This window comes from Bos indicus x Bos taurus, chromosome X (genome assembly GCF_003369695.1).
Source record: "Bos indicus x Bos taurus breed Angus x Brahman F1 hybrid chromosome X, Bos_hybrid_MaternalHap_v2.0, whole genome shotgun sequence".
Classification (NCBI taxonomy): domain Eukaryota; kingdom Metazoa; phylum Chordata; class Mammalia; order Artiodactyla; family Bovidae; genus Bos; species Bos indicus x Bos taurus.
Window position 1 is genome coordinate 47,006,640 of NC_040105.1, and position 14,290 is coordinate 47,020,929.

General features: G+C 41.4%; 2 protein-coding genes across 4 annotated transcripts in view; one reads left to right on the forward strand and one right to left on the reverse strand.

Moving 5' to 3' along the window:
- Positions 1–6,081, reverse strand: part of MTMR8 (myotubularin related protein 8) — a 317,771-nt gene extending 311,690 nt beyond the window's left edge. For all 3 annotated transcript variants that reach the window (XM_027533709.1, XM_027533707.1, XM_027533708.1), the window contains exon 1: positions 5,946–6,081. In XM_027533709.1, coding sequence (XP_027389510.1) covers positions 5,946–5,969 — 24 coding nt within the window. In that variant the 5' untranslated portion in view covers positions 5,970–6,081. The remainder of the gene's footprint in view (positions 1–5,945) is intronic.
- Positions 6,082–8,714: 2,633 nt separating this feature from the next.
- LOC113887332 (profilin-2-like) lies at positions 8,715–9,435 on the forward strand. Its single transcript, XM_027534427.1, has one exon. The coding sequence runs from the start codon at positions 8,941–8,943 to the stop codon at positions 9,400–9,402; it is 462 nt and encodes a 153-aa protein (XP_027390228.1). The 5' UTR covers positions 8,715–8,940; the 3' UTR covers positions 9,403–9,435.
- The last annotated feature ends 4,855 nt before the right edge of the window (positions 9,436–14,290 follow it).

The window sequence follows — 14,290 nt, forward strand, 5'->3', positions numbered from 1 at the left end:
CACTAGCTTTGTTCATAGTGATGCTTTCTAAGGCCCACTTGACTTCCCATTCCAGGATGTCTGGCTCTAGGTGAGTGATCACATCATCGTGATTATCTGGGTCATGAAGATCTTTTTTGTACAGTTCTTCTGTGTATTCCTGCCACCTCTTCTTAATATCTTCTGCTTCTGTTAGGGCCACACCATTTCTGTCATTTATCGAGCCCATCTTTGCATGAAATGCTCCCTTGGTATCTCTAATTTTCTTGAAGAGATCTCTAGTCTTTCCCGTTCTGTTGTTTTCCTCTATTTCTTTGCATTGATCGCTGAGTAAGGCTTTCTTATCTCTTCTTGCTATTCTTTGGATCTCTGCATTCAGATGCTTATATCTTTCCTTTTCTCCTTTCTTTTCACTTCTCTTCTTTTCACAGCTACTTGTAAGGCCTCCCCAGACAGCCATTTTGCTTTTTTGCATTTCTTTTTGCATTTCTTTTCCATGGGGATGGTCTTGATCCCTGTCTCCTGTACAATGTCATGAACCTCCGTCCATAGTTCATCAGGCACTCTATGATATCAGTCCTTTAAATCTATTTCTCACTTCCACTGTATAATCATAACAGATTTGATTTAGGTCACTGCAGCTCTATTTACAGCAGCCAGGACATGGAAACAATTTAAGTGTGCATCAATAGATAAATGAATAAAGAAGATGTGGTACATATCCACATTGGAATATTAGTCAGCCATAAAAAGGAACAAAATTACATCATTTGTAGAGATGTGGATGAACCTAGATTCTGTCATACAGAGTGCAGTAAGTCAGAAAGAGAAAAAGTATCATATATTCACACATGTATGTGGAATCTCGAAAAATTGTACCAATAAACTTAGGTCCAGGACAGGAATAAAGAGGCAGATGTAGGGAATGGACATGTGGACACAAGCAGAAAGGGGAGGCTGGGATGAACTGGAAGATTAGATTTGACATAAATGTACTATCATGTGCAAAACAGATAGCTAGTGGGAACCTGCAGTGTAGCAAAGAGAGTTCAGGTCGGTGCTCTGTGATAACCTAAATTGGTGGGATGGGGGTTGGTGTTGGAGGAGGGTCCAAGAAGGAGGGGATATAAGGTATAAATATGGTTGATTCACTTCATTGCACAGCAGAAACTAATATAACATTGTAAAGCAATTATACTCCCATAAAAATAAATGGCCCCTTTGTTTTAGCTGCTACAACAACTGGCAATTATAAAAGTCTGGAGACATTCCAAAGACAACACTGAGGAAGGAAAGGAGAATTGACAGACCAATAGAGCTGCTAAGGCAGCAGCATTACAAGATTCAAGCTCCATACTTGGGAGGATACCTGCTGCTCATCTAAGGAACAGAGATGAGTTTCTGAATGATGCACATTTGATCAACATACTGGGCTTTGGTATATGCTAAATTGCCACTCTACTCTTTGTGAAGTCACACAAGAAACCACACTAAAATTAATACATTAAATTATTCATTGTGGGAACTGATAAAATGATAGCCTGGGAAAAACAATTCTTTTGGAAACCTTCTCCCAAAGTAATGGCTGAAATATGTCAGAGGTGTCATATCTGTCCTAAGCAGAACCCAGAAATACCTATTCATACTTCTCACTGCCACTTTCCTTTGCTTCTGGGTCATTTTGAAATCTGGCAAGTGGATTTTACCTCGCTATCTCCCTTTCAGGGATGCAAATATATTCTGATGATAGTATGCATGTATTCCCATTGGGTGGAAGCCTTTCCTTGCAGATGAGTAACTCTCCTTACAGTAGCCAAAACACTGTTGAAAAGGATTATTCCTACTGAGGGAATTCCCCTGGAATTACATAGTGATAACGGTGCCCATTTCATTGTACAAATTCCAAATGTTATTTGTAAAATCCGGCTTCTACATTTCCACTGTAACTATCATCCTCAATCTTCTGGTCCAGGGGAAAGAAACAAAGCCGTAATCAAAACTCAACTGGCAAAACTCTCTGAGGCTATAGGCCTTCCTTGGCCTAAACTGCCATACATAGTCCTATTACACTTAATATCTATACCCTTTGGAAAATACAAACTGTCACTATTTGAAAAAAAAATTATTGAAAAATCCATGATTCTTGACTTAGGACTATATAATCCCCTTCTAGTCAAGGGAGATCTTTTACATTATTGTCAAAGTCTCATTAAAACTGACCCAGAAGTGAGGCAAATGGCCCCTAATGTGGATGGCTTTCCCAAGATTTGGACAAGGCTGGTATTCTCCATGATCCCCATCAATGAAATCCCTCAAGTTAACCTTGTTCTAATTGCTGCCATCATAGAGTTGTTACATCTCCTTCATTATGTAATAATTGATGATGCATCAACTTGCTTCTCCTTCTTATAGACATATTGTCAAGGAGTGAAATTTTTCATGAATAGGTTTATGGCCAGGAATGAAAATTTAGAGGAAGTGACCCTGGTCCTTCGGTTCTTTGATTTTGACTATAAAGGACTGGACAATTGAATTTCTGGGACTCCTCGTTGAAGCTACAGTTTTATTAATGTGCTTTGTCCTACTACATAGAGTAGGCATCCTCCATGAATGGTAATTCTATCTTATATTAACTTTGCTGGGAATAAGCCTGTGGCTCCAATTCTTGGCCATTTAATTACTCTATTTCACTTGGGATTCTTTCACTCACCAAGGCCATGAGTTACCCTTAGTCCTCTTTATATTAAAATGACTGACTTTTATTGGGATAGTTTTTACTAGAGTTATAGTATTAGCTCTCTTAATATCCATCTGGACTCTTTATACCTGGGAAAATAATGCCTTATTCTGCATTTCCAAAAGTCTAGCCACTGGAGGAAATCTAACAAATTGTTGGATATGCCATCAGCACCCTAATCATTCGCTGAATACTGGGATCCCCTTGCTTTGGCTATCTCTAATCTTACTGGTAACTCTCTACCATATGTTATTCAGAACTCATCTACTTGAATCCACAGTTCCCTTTCCTTGTTTTCCTTGTTTGGAACCAGATAACCCCTCAAACAGTTTCTTAGGAATATGTGTTCTAATGAGGCCCTGTGGTTATCCAGAAACAAGAAATCCAACTTCCAAACACCCAATTTATTTCATTGTTCAACAACAAAATATATTCTCATGATAACCCCCATATATTCCAACAAGGAAGGCTTCTAGGCTGCTCATATATAACCAGCCCATGGCTGAATTTCACCTTTGACGTCTCCTTTCTCTGTGCTCCAGTGAAGTTGCTCAGTCGTGTCCAACTCATTGCAACCCCATGGACTGTAGCCTACCAGGCTCCTCCATCCATGGAATTTTCCAAGCAGGAGTACTGGAGTGGGTTGCCATTTCCTTCTCCAGGGGATCTTCCCAACCCAGGGATCGAACCCAGGTCTCCCCCATTACGGGCAGACGTTTTTCCATTTGAGACACTGGGGAAGCCCTCCATCTATGTATTTGTGGTTGGAAGGTTGCCACTCAGGGCATATCCTGCCTCAATGCCCTAACACCAGGTTCTAATGTGCCCTAGGACTTTTAATCGGAGAAGGCAATGGCAACCCACTCCAGTACTCTTGCCTGGAAAATCCCATGGACGGAGAAGTCTGGTAGGCTGCAGCCCATGGGGTCATGAAGAGTCGGACACGACTGAGTGACTTCACTTTCACCTTTCACTTTCATATATTGGAGAAAGAAATGGCAACCCACTCCAGTGTTCTTGCCTGGAGAATCCCAGGGACAGGAGAGCCTGGTGGGCTGCCGTCTATGGGGTCGCAAAGAGTCGGACATGACTGAAGTAACTTAGCAGCAGCAGCAGGACTTTTAATAGTTCATTAGACTGCGTTAAATTTGTCAGAAATTACCAAATGGCACATACAGTCTACTTTCTGCCTCTGCCAAGAAACCCCTTCTGAGGGATTTCAAAGGTTCCCAAGATTTATTTAAACCACACGGGGAGTTGGTGCCACTGACAAAATTATTCAAAACCCCTCTGCTATCATAGCAGACACAGCTAATGCCACAGCTAAAACAATAAGCACCCAAAAAGACTCCCTGAATTTGCTTGTCCATCTTGTGTTAGATAAAAGCTTTTCCTTGAATTACCTTCTAGCAGAACTTGGAAGAGTCTGTGTCATCTTAAATACCACCTGTTGTACCTGGATAAATGCCTCTGGTACAGTAGAAACTCAAATTGGAATCTTACAAAACAAGTTCACTTGACTTCATTCTGATAGTGTTAATACTTCCCTAATGTTTGGTTTGTTTAGTTGGTTACCCTCAAACATTGGATCTTGGTTCAAAACTGTTTTGCAAACTGGCTTATTACTGTTAATAAATGCTGTCAGCTTCTTTATATTGATAAAGTGCTTGCTTAAATTGATTACTTCTATATTTAACCATTCTACTGCTCAGCTGATACTCATCCCAATCGATATACTTGAGGCAGCACAACATCATGTTGCTTCCAGTGAATTTTCCAATCTATCCACTGATTCATCACAAACCACCCTCTAAAGGACATGATGGACCTGGAGCAGACAACCAATTCTGGTTATGTGGAAATAAGAATTGCTCCAATGATGTTTTCTTCAGGAAAAGACATGGGCAAAAGGGGAAAATGTGAAAATAACTATGTCAGGAATGACTAAGACATGACCTGAAGACCTCCGTATTTGCTACCAATGCTGGACTTTCGCTGAACATTCTAAATTAAAACTGCTGAATAGTTGCTGAGTTGCTAAAAGGAAAGATTGATGTTGACAACTAGACTTTATCTTCCTAAGAAAACACAACTGTCCCTAGTAATGACTGAGATTCATTCCATAACTCAAATCTTATGTATAGAATAATTTTACCCTCCAATCCATATTGTTGGTAAACAGCTTGCATAACCCTGCATTGATTTCCCTCTTCCTGTAAAAATCCTAGCCATTTTCCCCTTGTAGGACACTATTCTGGTTTCTTCTAGACTTTCTGTGATCCCTGAATTGCAATTCTAAGACCCCAAATAAACTACCTTTTTGCCTCTTCACAGTTAGTAATCCTTATGTTTGATATGGATTTAAATTAGCCTGGGCCATATCTCCTATGATCGATAGAAAAAATTAAGCAAAAACTAGTTGTAACCCTTCCCTGTTCTCAGCCTGACGGTAGAAAGAAAACTGACAGGAAGGAAGTGAATTCTAAAAGAAAGAGGCTGGAGTTGGGGAAATACAGAGTAGTATCTGGAAAGAAAAGACATAAAAGAGGCTCTAACTAGGGTCAGCTGTACACAGACACCAACTGGCCTCGCAATGTCACCTCTACGTTTTTTCTTCCTGGATGAGCAGAGCCAGGTCCACTCTGTTACACCTCTTTCCTATAGCCAAGCTCGGGGCTGTACAGATGCTTTTGCCCCCAAACCCACACATGCAAGTTCAGGAGCTGGACTGATGGTCTGAGCAACTGTTGGGGTAGAAGTCAAGAGAAGGGCAGGGAAACCCTGGATAAAGGAAGTAACCCTCTGGGAGGCAATGCCACTCGGGGAATTCAAGAAAGGATGTTACAAGTGCAGCAAGTCTGTATAAAAGGCTGGAGTAAAGGGGTGTATGAGGTAACCGCTGGGGAGCCAGGAGGAGCTAGGATCGGAGGAGACAGGACAGAGAGGGACCCAGCAGGCAACCACCCAGCGCGGAGGCGGCATCAAGTGAGAGAACGACTGGTACAGAACCACCTCTTCTTTGCGTGCCGCAGCCGCCTGCAGGCAGGTCCCAAGGAGAAGAAAGTTCAGTTTGGGTGAAACGGGGTGTGAACCGAGGAATATTACTCCGGTCCCGCGCGGAAGAGGGCGTCAAAGAGCACTCTAAGAGTTGAGAGGGTGTAGCTGGGCTTGCGGCTGAGCATCGAGAGGGAATCCCCGGCTCCCAGCCTCGCCGATCTCTTCTCCTTACCTTGGGCACCGTGATATGGTCCATGACCGCGGATCCCCACACCCGGAATCCTTAGTGCAACTCAGGCTGCTGCCGCCACCACGGTTCTCGCAGCCTTCTTGCCCAACCCTGGTTCTAGCCCCCGCCCTCCCTCTCGTGCTTCAAGTTCTCGTCACCTGATCCTCGCGGAGGCTTCTCTCGCGACACTTTGCCTTCCGCCGCTAACGCCATCTTGCTTCCTGGCAATGCCCTTTTCTTTGGGCGGTCCTGTCAAAATGCCATTCCTTTGGTAGGGGTGTGTACCCAGTAACATCCGACTCTTAGCGACCCTTTGGATTATAACCCACCAGGCTCCTCTGTCCATGGGATTATCCAGGCAAGAATACTGGAGTGGGTTGCTATTTTTTACTCCAAGGGATCTTCTCTACCCAGGGATGGAACGAGAGTCTCTTGCATCTCCTGCTTTGGCAGGCAGATTATTTACCACTGCACTATTTGGGAAGAGAAACTGCTAAATATACATTCTAGCTTTCTAAGGACGCTTGGTTTAAATAAAATCCGGTGATTGGGAGCTTTTTTCATATTGTTTAAGGGAAAAACTATTAGGACTGTAGAAAGGAGGCAGAACAGTAACATTAGGCTCACAAATATTTCTAGGACTGCTTCCATTTTCTTAAGAGTAAAAACAGCAACAACAACAGATTGTCCTAGTTCAGACTTCAGGTTTGGCCCAGGAATTCTTAAGTCCCAGACTCAAGTGCTGGCACCCTTCTCACAACCCATGATGCTGTAAGGATTCTGAGTACCAATACCATTCCACTATTCTTTAATGTTAACAGAGATGGCACCAGTCAAAGATAACATAGACTACTCTGTGGTGATGACTGAGTTTCTGAAGAGCTTCCTGTGAGACCTTGGGCAAGTCACTATAGAATATTTTTGAGATGGTTTATAAGTATATTTTCCTTTCACTCCTCTCATCCAGGGGGAGTCTACTGCCATAAACCTAGTTAAAGCCTGAACTATTAGAGTAGCCTCATAACTTTGTCACCAAAGATGTGGGAAAAGGACCAGGGACCCACTGAACCACCTCTCAGATGAAGTGCAGCTACTCTGTAGTGTTCTCTGAATCAGGATTATGATGGCAAAAAGAACAGTCTGAGACTCGAAAAACCTGGATTTTACTCTCAGGTCTGCTACTACTAACTTGCTGTGTGACCTTGGGCAAATCATGTCACCTCTCTGGGCCCTGTATTCTAGCTAAAACCTCTATCTTGCCTAAATTATTGACATAGTTTGGTCACCATGTTTTGGCCCTGGTTTCCCTAGAATCTGTCCTCAATATGGCATCTTCCAGACTCTAGAATCTATAGTGATGTCACTCCTTTGCTTGAAACCTACCAGTGGCTCTCCATTTCAGAGAAAATCCAAATCTTTACATGGCTTAAAATAAGCCTACATGTGATCTAAGCCTAGTGCCTCTCTGACTATATCTTCTATCACCCTTTTCTTTCTCTCTTTATGTTATATTGATCTTCTTGTTGTTTCTCAAATATACCATACATTCTCCTGCCTCAGAAGCACTTGCTGTTCCTTCTGCCTAGAATGCTCTTCCCCCAGATATCCATATGCTCACTCCCTCATCTCTGTCGGGTCTCTGGTCAAATTCACAATGTCAGAGAATCCTACTTGAGCACCTTATATCAAATAAAACCACCACTACTTCTTCCCCAGAATTCTCTATCATCTTAACCTTTTTTCTTTATATTAATAATTATGAACACCACCTGATATACTATAAACGTCCTTGTCTGTTATTTGTCTCCCCTCTAGGATGTCAGCTTCATGAGGCCAGGGACATTTTGTTCACTGCTAGATCTCCAAAGTCTGGAACAGACCTGGAACACAGTAGGTATTCAATAAATATTTGTCGAATTAGTGAATTTTCTAAACTACCCCAAATTTTCTCTCCATTAACTTTAGCCATTCCTCCTAAAAGTCCCTACTTAAGGCAACTTAGTGTCATTTCAGAGGAAATTAAGGTAGAGATGGTGATTTGTCAAAGGTTTCAGAAGAATCACATGTCAGATTGGACCCCCACCGGAGTAGATAGCATCTGGGACTAAGAAGGAAAATGTGGAAGGAAAAAGTATTAGATTCATAAAAAAAAATTATGTGAAAGGGATTCTATTATAATTTATTATTTATTTGTCTTCTGTCATTATGATGTCAGCTCTGTGAGATTTTTCTCTGTTCACTGCTGTAACCCAGTGCTTGGAAAAGTACTTGGCAAATAGTGAATGCCTGATAAATGCTTGCTGAATGACTAGATGAAAACAAATTACTCTAGACTCACAGCTGGTGTGGGCCAGAGGATAAACAACTAGATGGAAAGAATCTGAAGACAGGAAATAATTAGGAGGCTATTATGTCCATCCAAAAAGAGTTGTAAGTCAGTGGGGCTGTGGTTTTTTTTACTTTGTACCTAGAGCTCAGGTCTCAGATTAGCCAACATCTGAATACTAGTTGCTGCACTAAATCTCACATGTCCTGCTTTATATCCAAACCTCCAACTCAAATATTACTCAGTTATGTTCTACATTGAGGGATTTTCTGATATTGGGGGTTGGTGTTTCTCCCGTGGTATCCTAGGGAAGTAAGTAGATGTGCTTTGCACCAATATCTCACTAGCTGGAGATACAACCACTGAAAGCTACTGCCAAAGGTCACCCATGATGTGGTGAATTATGACTGTTTAACAAGTCACAGAACCTTTGTGACCTCACTCCTGCTCAAAAGATAGCTTGATAAGTCACAACAGAGGGCAGCTCAGGCATAACTTCACACAAGTCATCAAGACCTCCTCCACCTTGCTGCTGGGGAGACGCCATCAAAAACAGACTGTATTTTTAGCTTATTTCAGTCTCATCTTGAGCCAACTACCAACAAACTTCTTTTGAAGACCTACTTGCCAAAAATCACTTTATTCATCATTTAGAGACAGCTTACCTGAATCATGCAGTGCATAGGGGATATCAGTGAAGAAGTCTGGCAAGACTGCATCACCCTCTTCCTACAGACTGGGATGTGCTATGATGCAGCGATAATCACCAATTCCCCACCTTGGTTGTTAGCTTCTTATCCTGAAGGTAACCTGTTCCAACTGACCCAGGAAGAAATTCAGATCTTGCTGGCGAGAGAAGGGAGAGAGAAGTTGTTTCTTCAGGGAATCACTCTTGCAGGGACCAAATGCTTGTTGATTCGGGACAACCTATACACTGAGGGCAACAACACCATGGATCTCCGCACCAAAGGCCAGAGTCGGGGCAGCCAAGCAGTGACAGTAGTTCAGATCGAGTCTGTATACCTTGTGGTGATGGGACAAAAAGGAACAGAAGGAGGGCCTCTCAACCTCAAGGCTTTTGAGATGGCGGGTTACATCAAAGAGGCCATTAATCAACACATGGCCCATTTCTAAGTAAATAAAAAGGCCTTGGTGTTTGACCTGGAATTTGAATTCAGTGTTATCTGATTCACCTTCCAGATTAACAGTCTTGAAGAAAATAAAGGGAAATTCCAGATCAGGTTTGGAGATGTGTGTGTGTGTGTGTGTGTGTGTGTGTGTGTGTGTGTGTAAGCTTGTTAGGAGAAGAGCAGATTGGGGAGTGAGTATTCAAGCATTTGAGTTTCTGTACCTTTTTTACACCTAGAACCATCTCTTCCATCTCAGCACTTGGAGGGAAGAGTACTGGACGGTGAACTAGACAGTCTTGGTTGCACTCCCAACTTTTTTCTAACTATGGTATCTTTTTCTCTCTGTACCTCAGTTTCCTTATTGGTACAATGAGGAATGTACTATGTCTCTAACGGCCCTATAAGTTCTGGAAATCTATGATTTTGTGATAATCATATTTATCCTTCAAAATTCAACACAAGTACACCTCCTCAAGGAATCTTTCTTTGCATCAACCTTTAGGGGTGACCCTAATTTGAATTACTAGAGTACTAACTCTATGGGTAATTTGTATGTACTTAATCTTACTCTGCCCAGAATTTCTTGAATGATTGTCCCGTAATCTTGTTTAACTTTTCACACACACATTAGTTTTGTTTTCCAACTTTATTATAATCTACAAAAAAAAAAAAAAAAAAAAACGACAGATGGTTTCCCTTCTATTTCTCTCTTCCCCTTCTAGGGTAACCCATCATGGGGCTTTGCCAGGGGAGTTGGCTGTATGGATAAATCAGGAAAAGAGATTTTTCGAAGTGGGGATTCTGCTGCATGTGGATGATCCAGGGTATTTGTGGGTAGATTTTGTTCTTCCAATTTGTGGTTCACCTTTGGACTACTTATCTGTTCATTGTTGTCACCATCAGGGAAAACATGGGTGGGCAGAAGCTAAGAAAGGAGGTAAAAAGCTCTAACCATTCCATCTGGCTTGTTGCTAGCTACTGTGGACAAGCTGGCATGAAAGAAGACTGGAATGAGAAAGATGAGATTGAATAATAAACCATAGCACTTTTTGCCTGGAGAATTCCATGGACAGAAGAGCTGGGCAGGCTACAGTCTATAAGGTCACAAAGAGTTAGACATGATTGAGTGACTATCACTCATTTGATCCTACTGCCACCAGGAGCAGTAATTATGGAGAACCTTCTTCTCTGTCAATTTCAAGGAATAGCTTCAATACCCGCCATATATACCCTCACAAGCCTATAAAGGTCGAAGTTTAAACATGGAGGTTGTCAAAAATCTGTTCTATTCAATACAGATATAATGTTAGTCATATATGTAACTTATTTTAACTTATTTTAATATTTACTTTAAGAAGGAAAAGGTGATACAGTTGAATTCAATTTTAAGAATGTAGAATGTGTTTTATTTAACCCAGTATATACAAAATATTGTTATTTAAACATATAATCAACAAAAATATTATTAATGAGATATTTTACATGTTTTCATGCCAAGGCTTCAAAATCTGGTGTGCATGGGTTCCCTGGTGGCTCAGTGGTAAAGCACTCACTTGCCAAGCAGGAGAAGCGAGTTTAATCCCTGGGTCGAGAAGATTCCCTGGAGAAGGAAATTGCAACCCATTCCAGTATTCTTGCCTGGAAAATCCCATGGACAGAAGAGGCTGGCAGGCTACAGTCCTTGGCGTTGCAAAAGAATCAGACACAACTTAGCAACTAAACAAAATCTGGTGTTCATTTTACATTTGTAACACATCTCAATTCAAACAAGCTTAATTTCAAATGCTCAGTTATCATAAGTATCTAGTGGCTACTGTATTTGGCAATTTGGTTCTAGGCCAACCTCATCCAGTTTCTGAAACCTCTCTACGATATCCTTGCCAGCACATTCATCCATCCATCCATCCAACACTCTTCATGCCAAGTATTGGCTAGATAATTAATAAAAATGTCAAAAATTAGAGAAAAGAAGTTTCTTAAATAAAATTCTAGTGGGGACAAGACAAATGAAAAAAATAAGTTGCAATACAATGAGGTAGATGACATGAAAAAGTTTGTATAAATATGTATTGAGCTCATGCTGTGTAAACAAAGTACACAATAACCCTGTGTTCATGGAGCTTATATTCTAATGGAAGAAACAGAATATGTGTCAGGAGATGATAAATATCATGCAACAAAGCAGTAAGAAGAGAGGTAGAGAGTGATGGGAAGGACTTTTAAATGGGAGATCAAGGGCAGCTTCTCAGGAGAGGTGATATCTGTATAGGGGCCTAATGAAGTGAGAAATTAAGTGATTTCAAGAACTAGGGGAAGTGCTGCAGGTAGAGAAAAGAACCATTCAAAGGCCCTGAGGCAGGAGTGTGCCTGTTCTTTTGAGGAACTATCAGGAGACCCATGTGGTTGCCGCCTCCCAGGACAATGCTCCTTTCCCTTCTCACTCGCATCATTCTCAAAAATGTGGTGAGACAGTAGATGCTGTCTTCTGGGGATAGAACAGAAAAGCAGAGCAAATAGTCTCATTGCCCTCCTTTTGGATCCTCTCTTTCTAATGAAATTGCTGTAACTTTTATCTTGGCAGCCATGTTATACTTCTGACTCACACTGAGCTCTTGGTTAACTAAACCCCCTCGTGCTTTTTCACATTGGCTTATGTTAAGAAAGAACGCTTCCCTGGTGGCTCAGAGGTTAAAGCATCTGCCTGGGATGTGAGAAACCTGGGTTCAATCCCTGGGTCGGGAAGATCCCCTGGAGAAGGAAATGGCAACCCACTCCAGTACTCTTGCCTGGAGAATCCCATGGAGAGAGGAGCCTGGTAGGCTACAGTCCATGGGGTCGCAAAGAGTCGGACACGACTGAGTGGCTTCACTCACTTCACTCACTTATGTTAAGAAAAGAGTTTGAAATAGTGGTAGGGCAATAAGCCAGGAAAAAAAAAAATTAAATGTGAAAGTGGCTTCAGTAGAACCTTTATCTTGGATAGAGCCTCAATGTGGCTTAATACATACCCCTGAAGGGAAAGAAAGAGAGGTGAGATGGAGGGTAAAGAAGGAAAATTCTTAAGATAATTGAGTAATTGAGCCTTCTACATTATTCTTTACAGCCTGAATCTCTAAAACATAAACACATGTTCAGAAATTAGGGCCATTGAGGAAAATGGCCTTGCCAATTAGAAAGGCCCAAGCAAATCTTTCATTAGAGCATAAGCTAAAGTATTCAGATTCCCAATTGAACAAGAGACTTAATCGGATGTATGACTGACTGAGGACCAGGGTGTTAAGCTGGGAAGAGGAAGGAAACCTACATGGTGTTCACCTAGCAGAGATCCTGTCCTTTTGAGCCAGAAAGAAGCACTTCACTGTGGTACCAGACCATGCTTGCCTGTTGCCATGGTGAAGTCTTTCCCTAGAAACTGAATGTGCCTTGTACAAGTAAGGTACAACTGAATGAAGAGAAAAATTCATTTGGACTGTATTATTACCAGAAGGGATAAGAAGGACAGGCTACATGAGAGCTCAGGGTCAGTACAGAGAAACTTGAGCCTTGCTATGAGGATTCATTTCCCCTCTCCATTCACCCTATGTGCCCTTCCTGTTTTGGGTATTCACAGTGAATTCTGAAGCTAGCCTTAACCTTCATCTGCCACCTTGATGCTCACTTATCCTTTCTTGTACTCTGCAGTCCAGTCACACTGAATAACTCATTGTTTTCATCACATCCTTCACAATTTCCTGAACAGTGTTCTCAGAAACCACTATTACTTGCCCTCCCCTTCTCTAACAATCGCAAGCCAATGTCCAATTTATTTGTCTAGATCCGGGAACCAGGTCCATTTCTATAAGGATATTTCTTATTCCCCAGGTTTGGATATGTTTTCTCCTGACTTGGAATCACTCACTTTGTGCTTTGCACCTCTCTCGTAACACTGAACTCTTTCAGCTTTCAGTCCTTACTATGCATGTGTATGTTTTCTTTACCTTATTGGCCTTCAAGGTCCCCTAGAGATGACTATTTGGTTGTAATCCCTATTAGCAGGCTTTTTTGCTAGGAAGTTCTCAATGAATATACAACCTCCTGGATGATTAATAAATGACAGACATAATGAATGAATAAAGGTTAATTTTCCAGCCAAGCCACTTCCTTGGTTTCCTGTAGTTTAAATTAGTGGAGAATGAAGGAAGGTTGTTGAGTCCTCTTTGTCCTTCCTCTCCCCAGCACTTATCACATTTCCTTTGCTTCTGGGCAGCAGAGTGTCTCACTCTGGGAAATCTTTAGCTCTGGTTTTGAGGCTTTATGTGATTATTATATTTCTTGAATAAGGTGAGGTCCATGCCAATTGAATGGTATACACAACTAATGGTGTAGGAATTAAGTGGAAGAACTCCAACGAGTGCTGTCCTTATTCATTGTTATATGGAATATGCATTCTCTCTGCTAACTAGGAGTTCTACATGCAGTATATTCATTTATTCATGTTTATTTTCTTGTTGGATATTTTATACAGGCATTTACAATGGGGTGAAAAGAACTTAATTCTAAGAATCTGATTCCAAGCCCTGAACTATCATTTATTAGGTATATATTATTGGCTAATCACTTTATGGTCCTCTGGTTTCTCATCTAAAAAAAATGGAGATGTTGATACTTGCAAGATTAGTGTGGAGATCAAATTTAAAAATGGACACAAAGTGCTTTGGAAAATATAAAGTGCTTTAAGTATCAGATCAGGTGTGGGGATATGTGTGCGGGGGTTAAGTTGGAGATACTTGTCTTCAGGCAAGTATTTGGAGGTGTGGGGAGCAGACTGAGCTCCCATGCAATTGACAACAGAGACAAGAAACTTCGGGTCTGCGATGCTAGTTATAACAATAAGCTTTAACTGATTTGGAGAT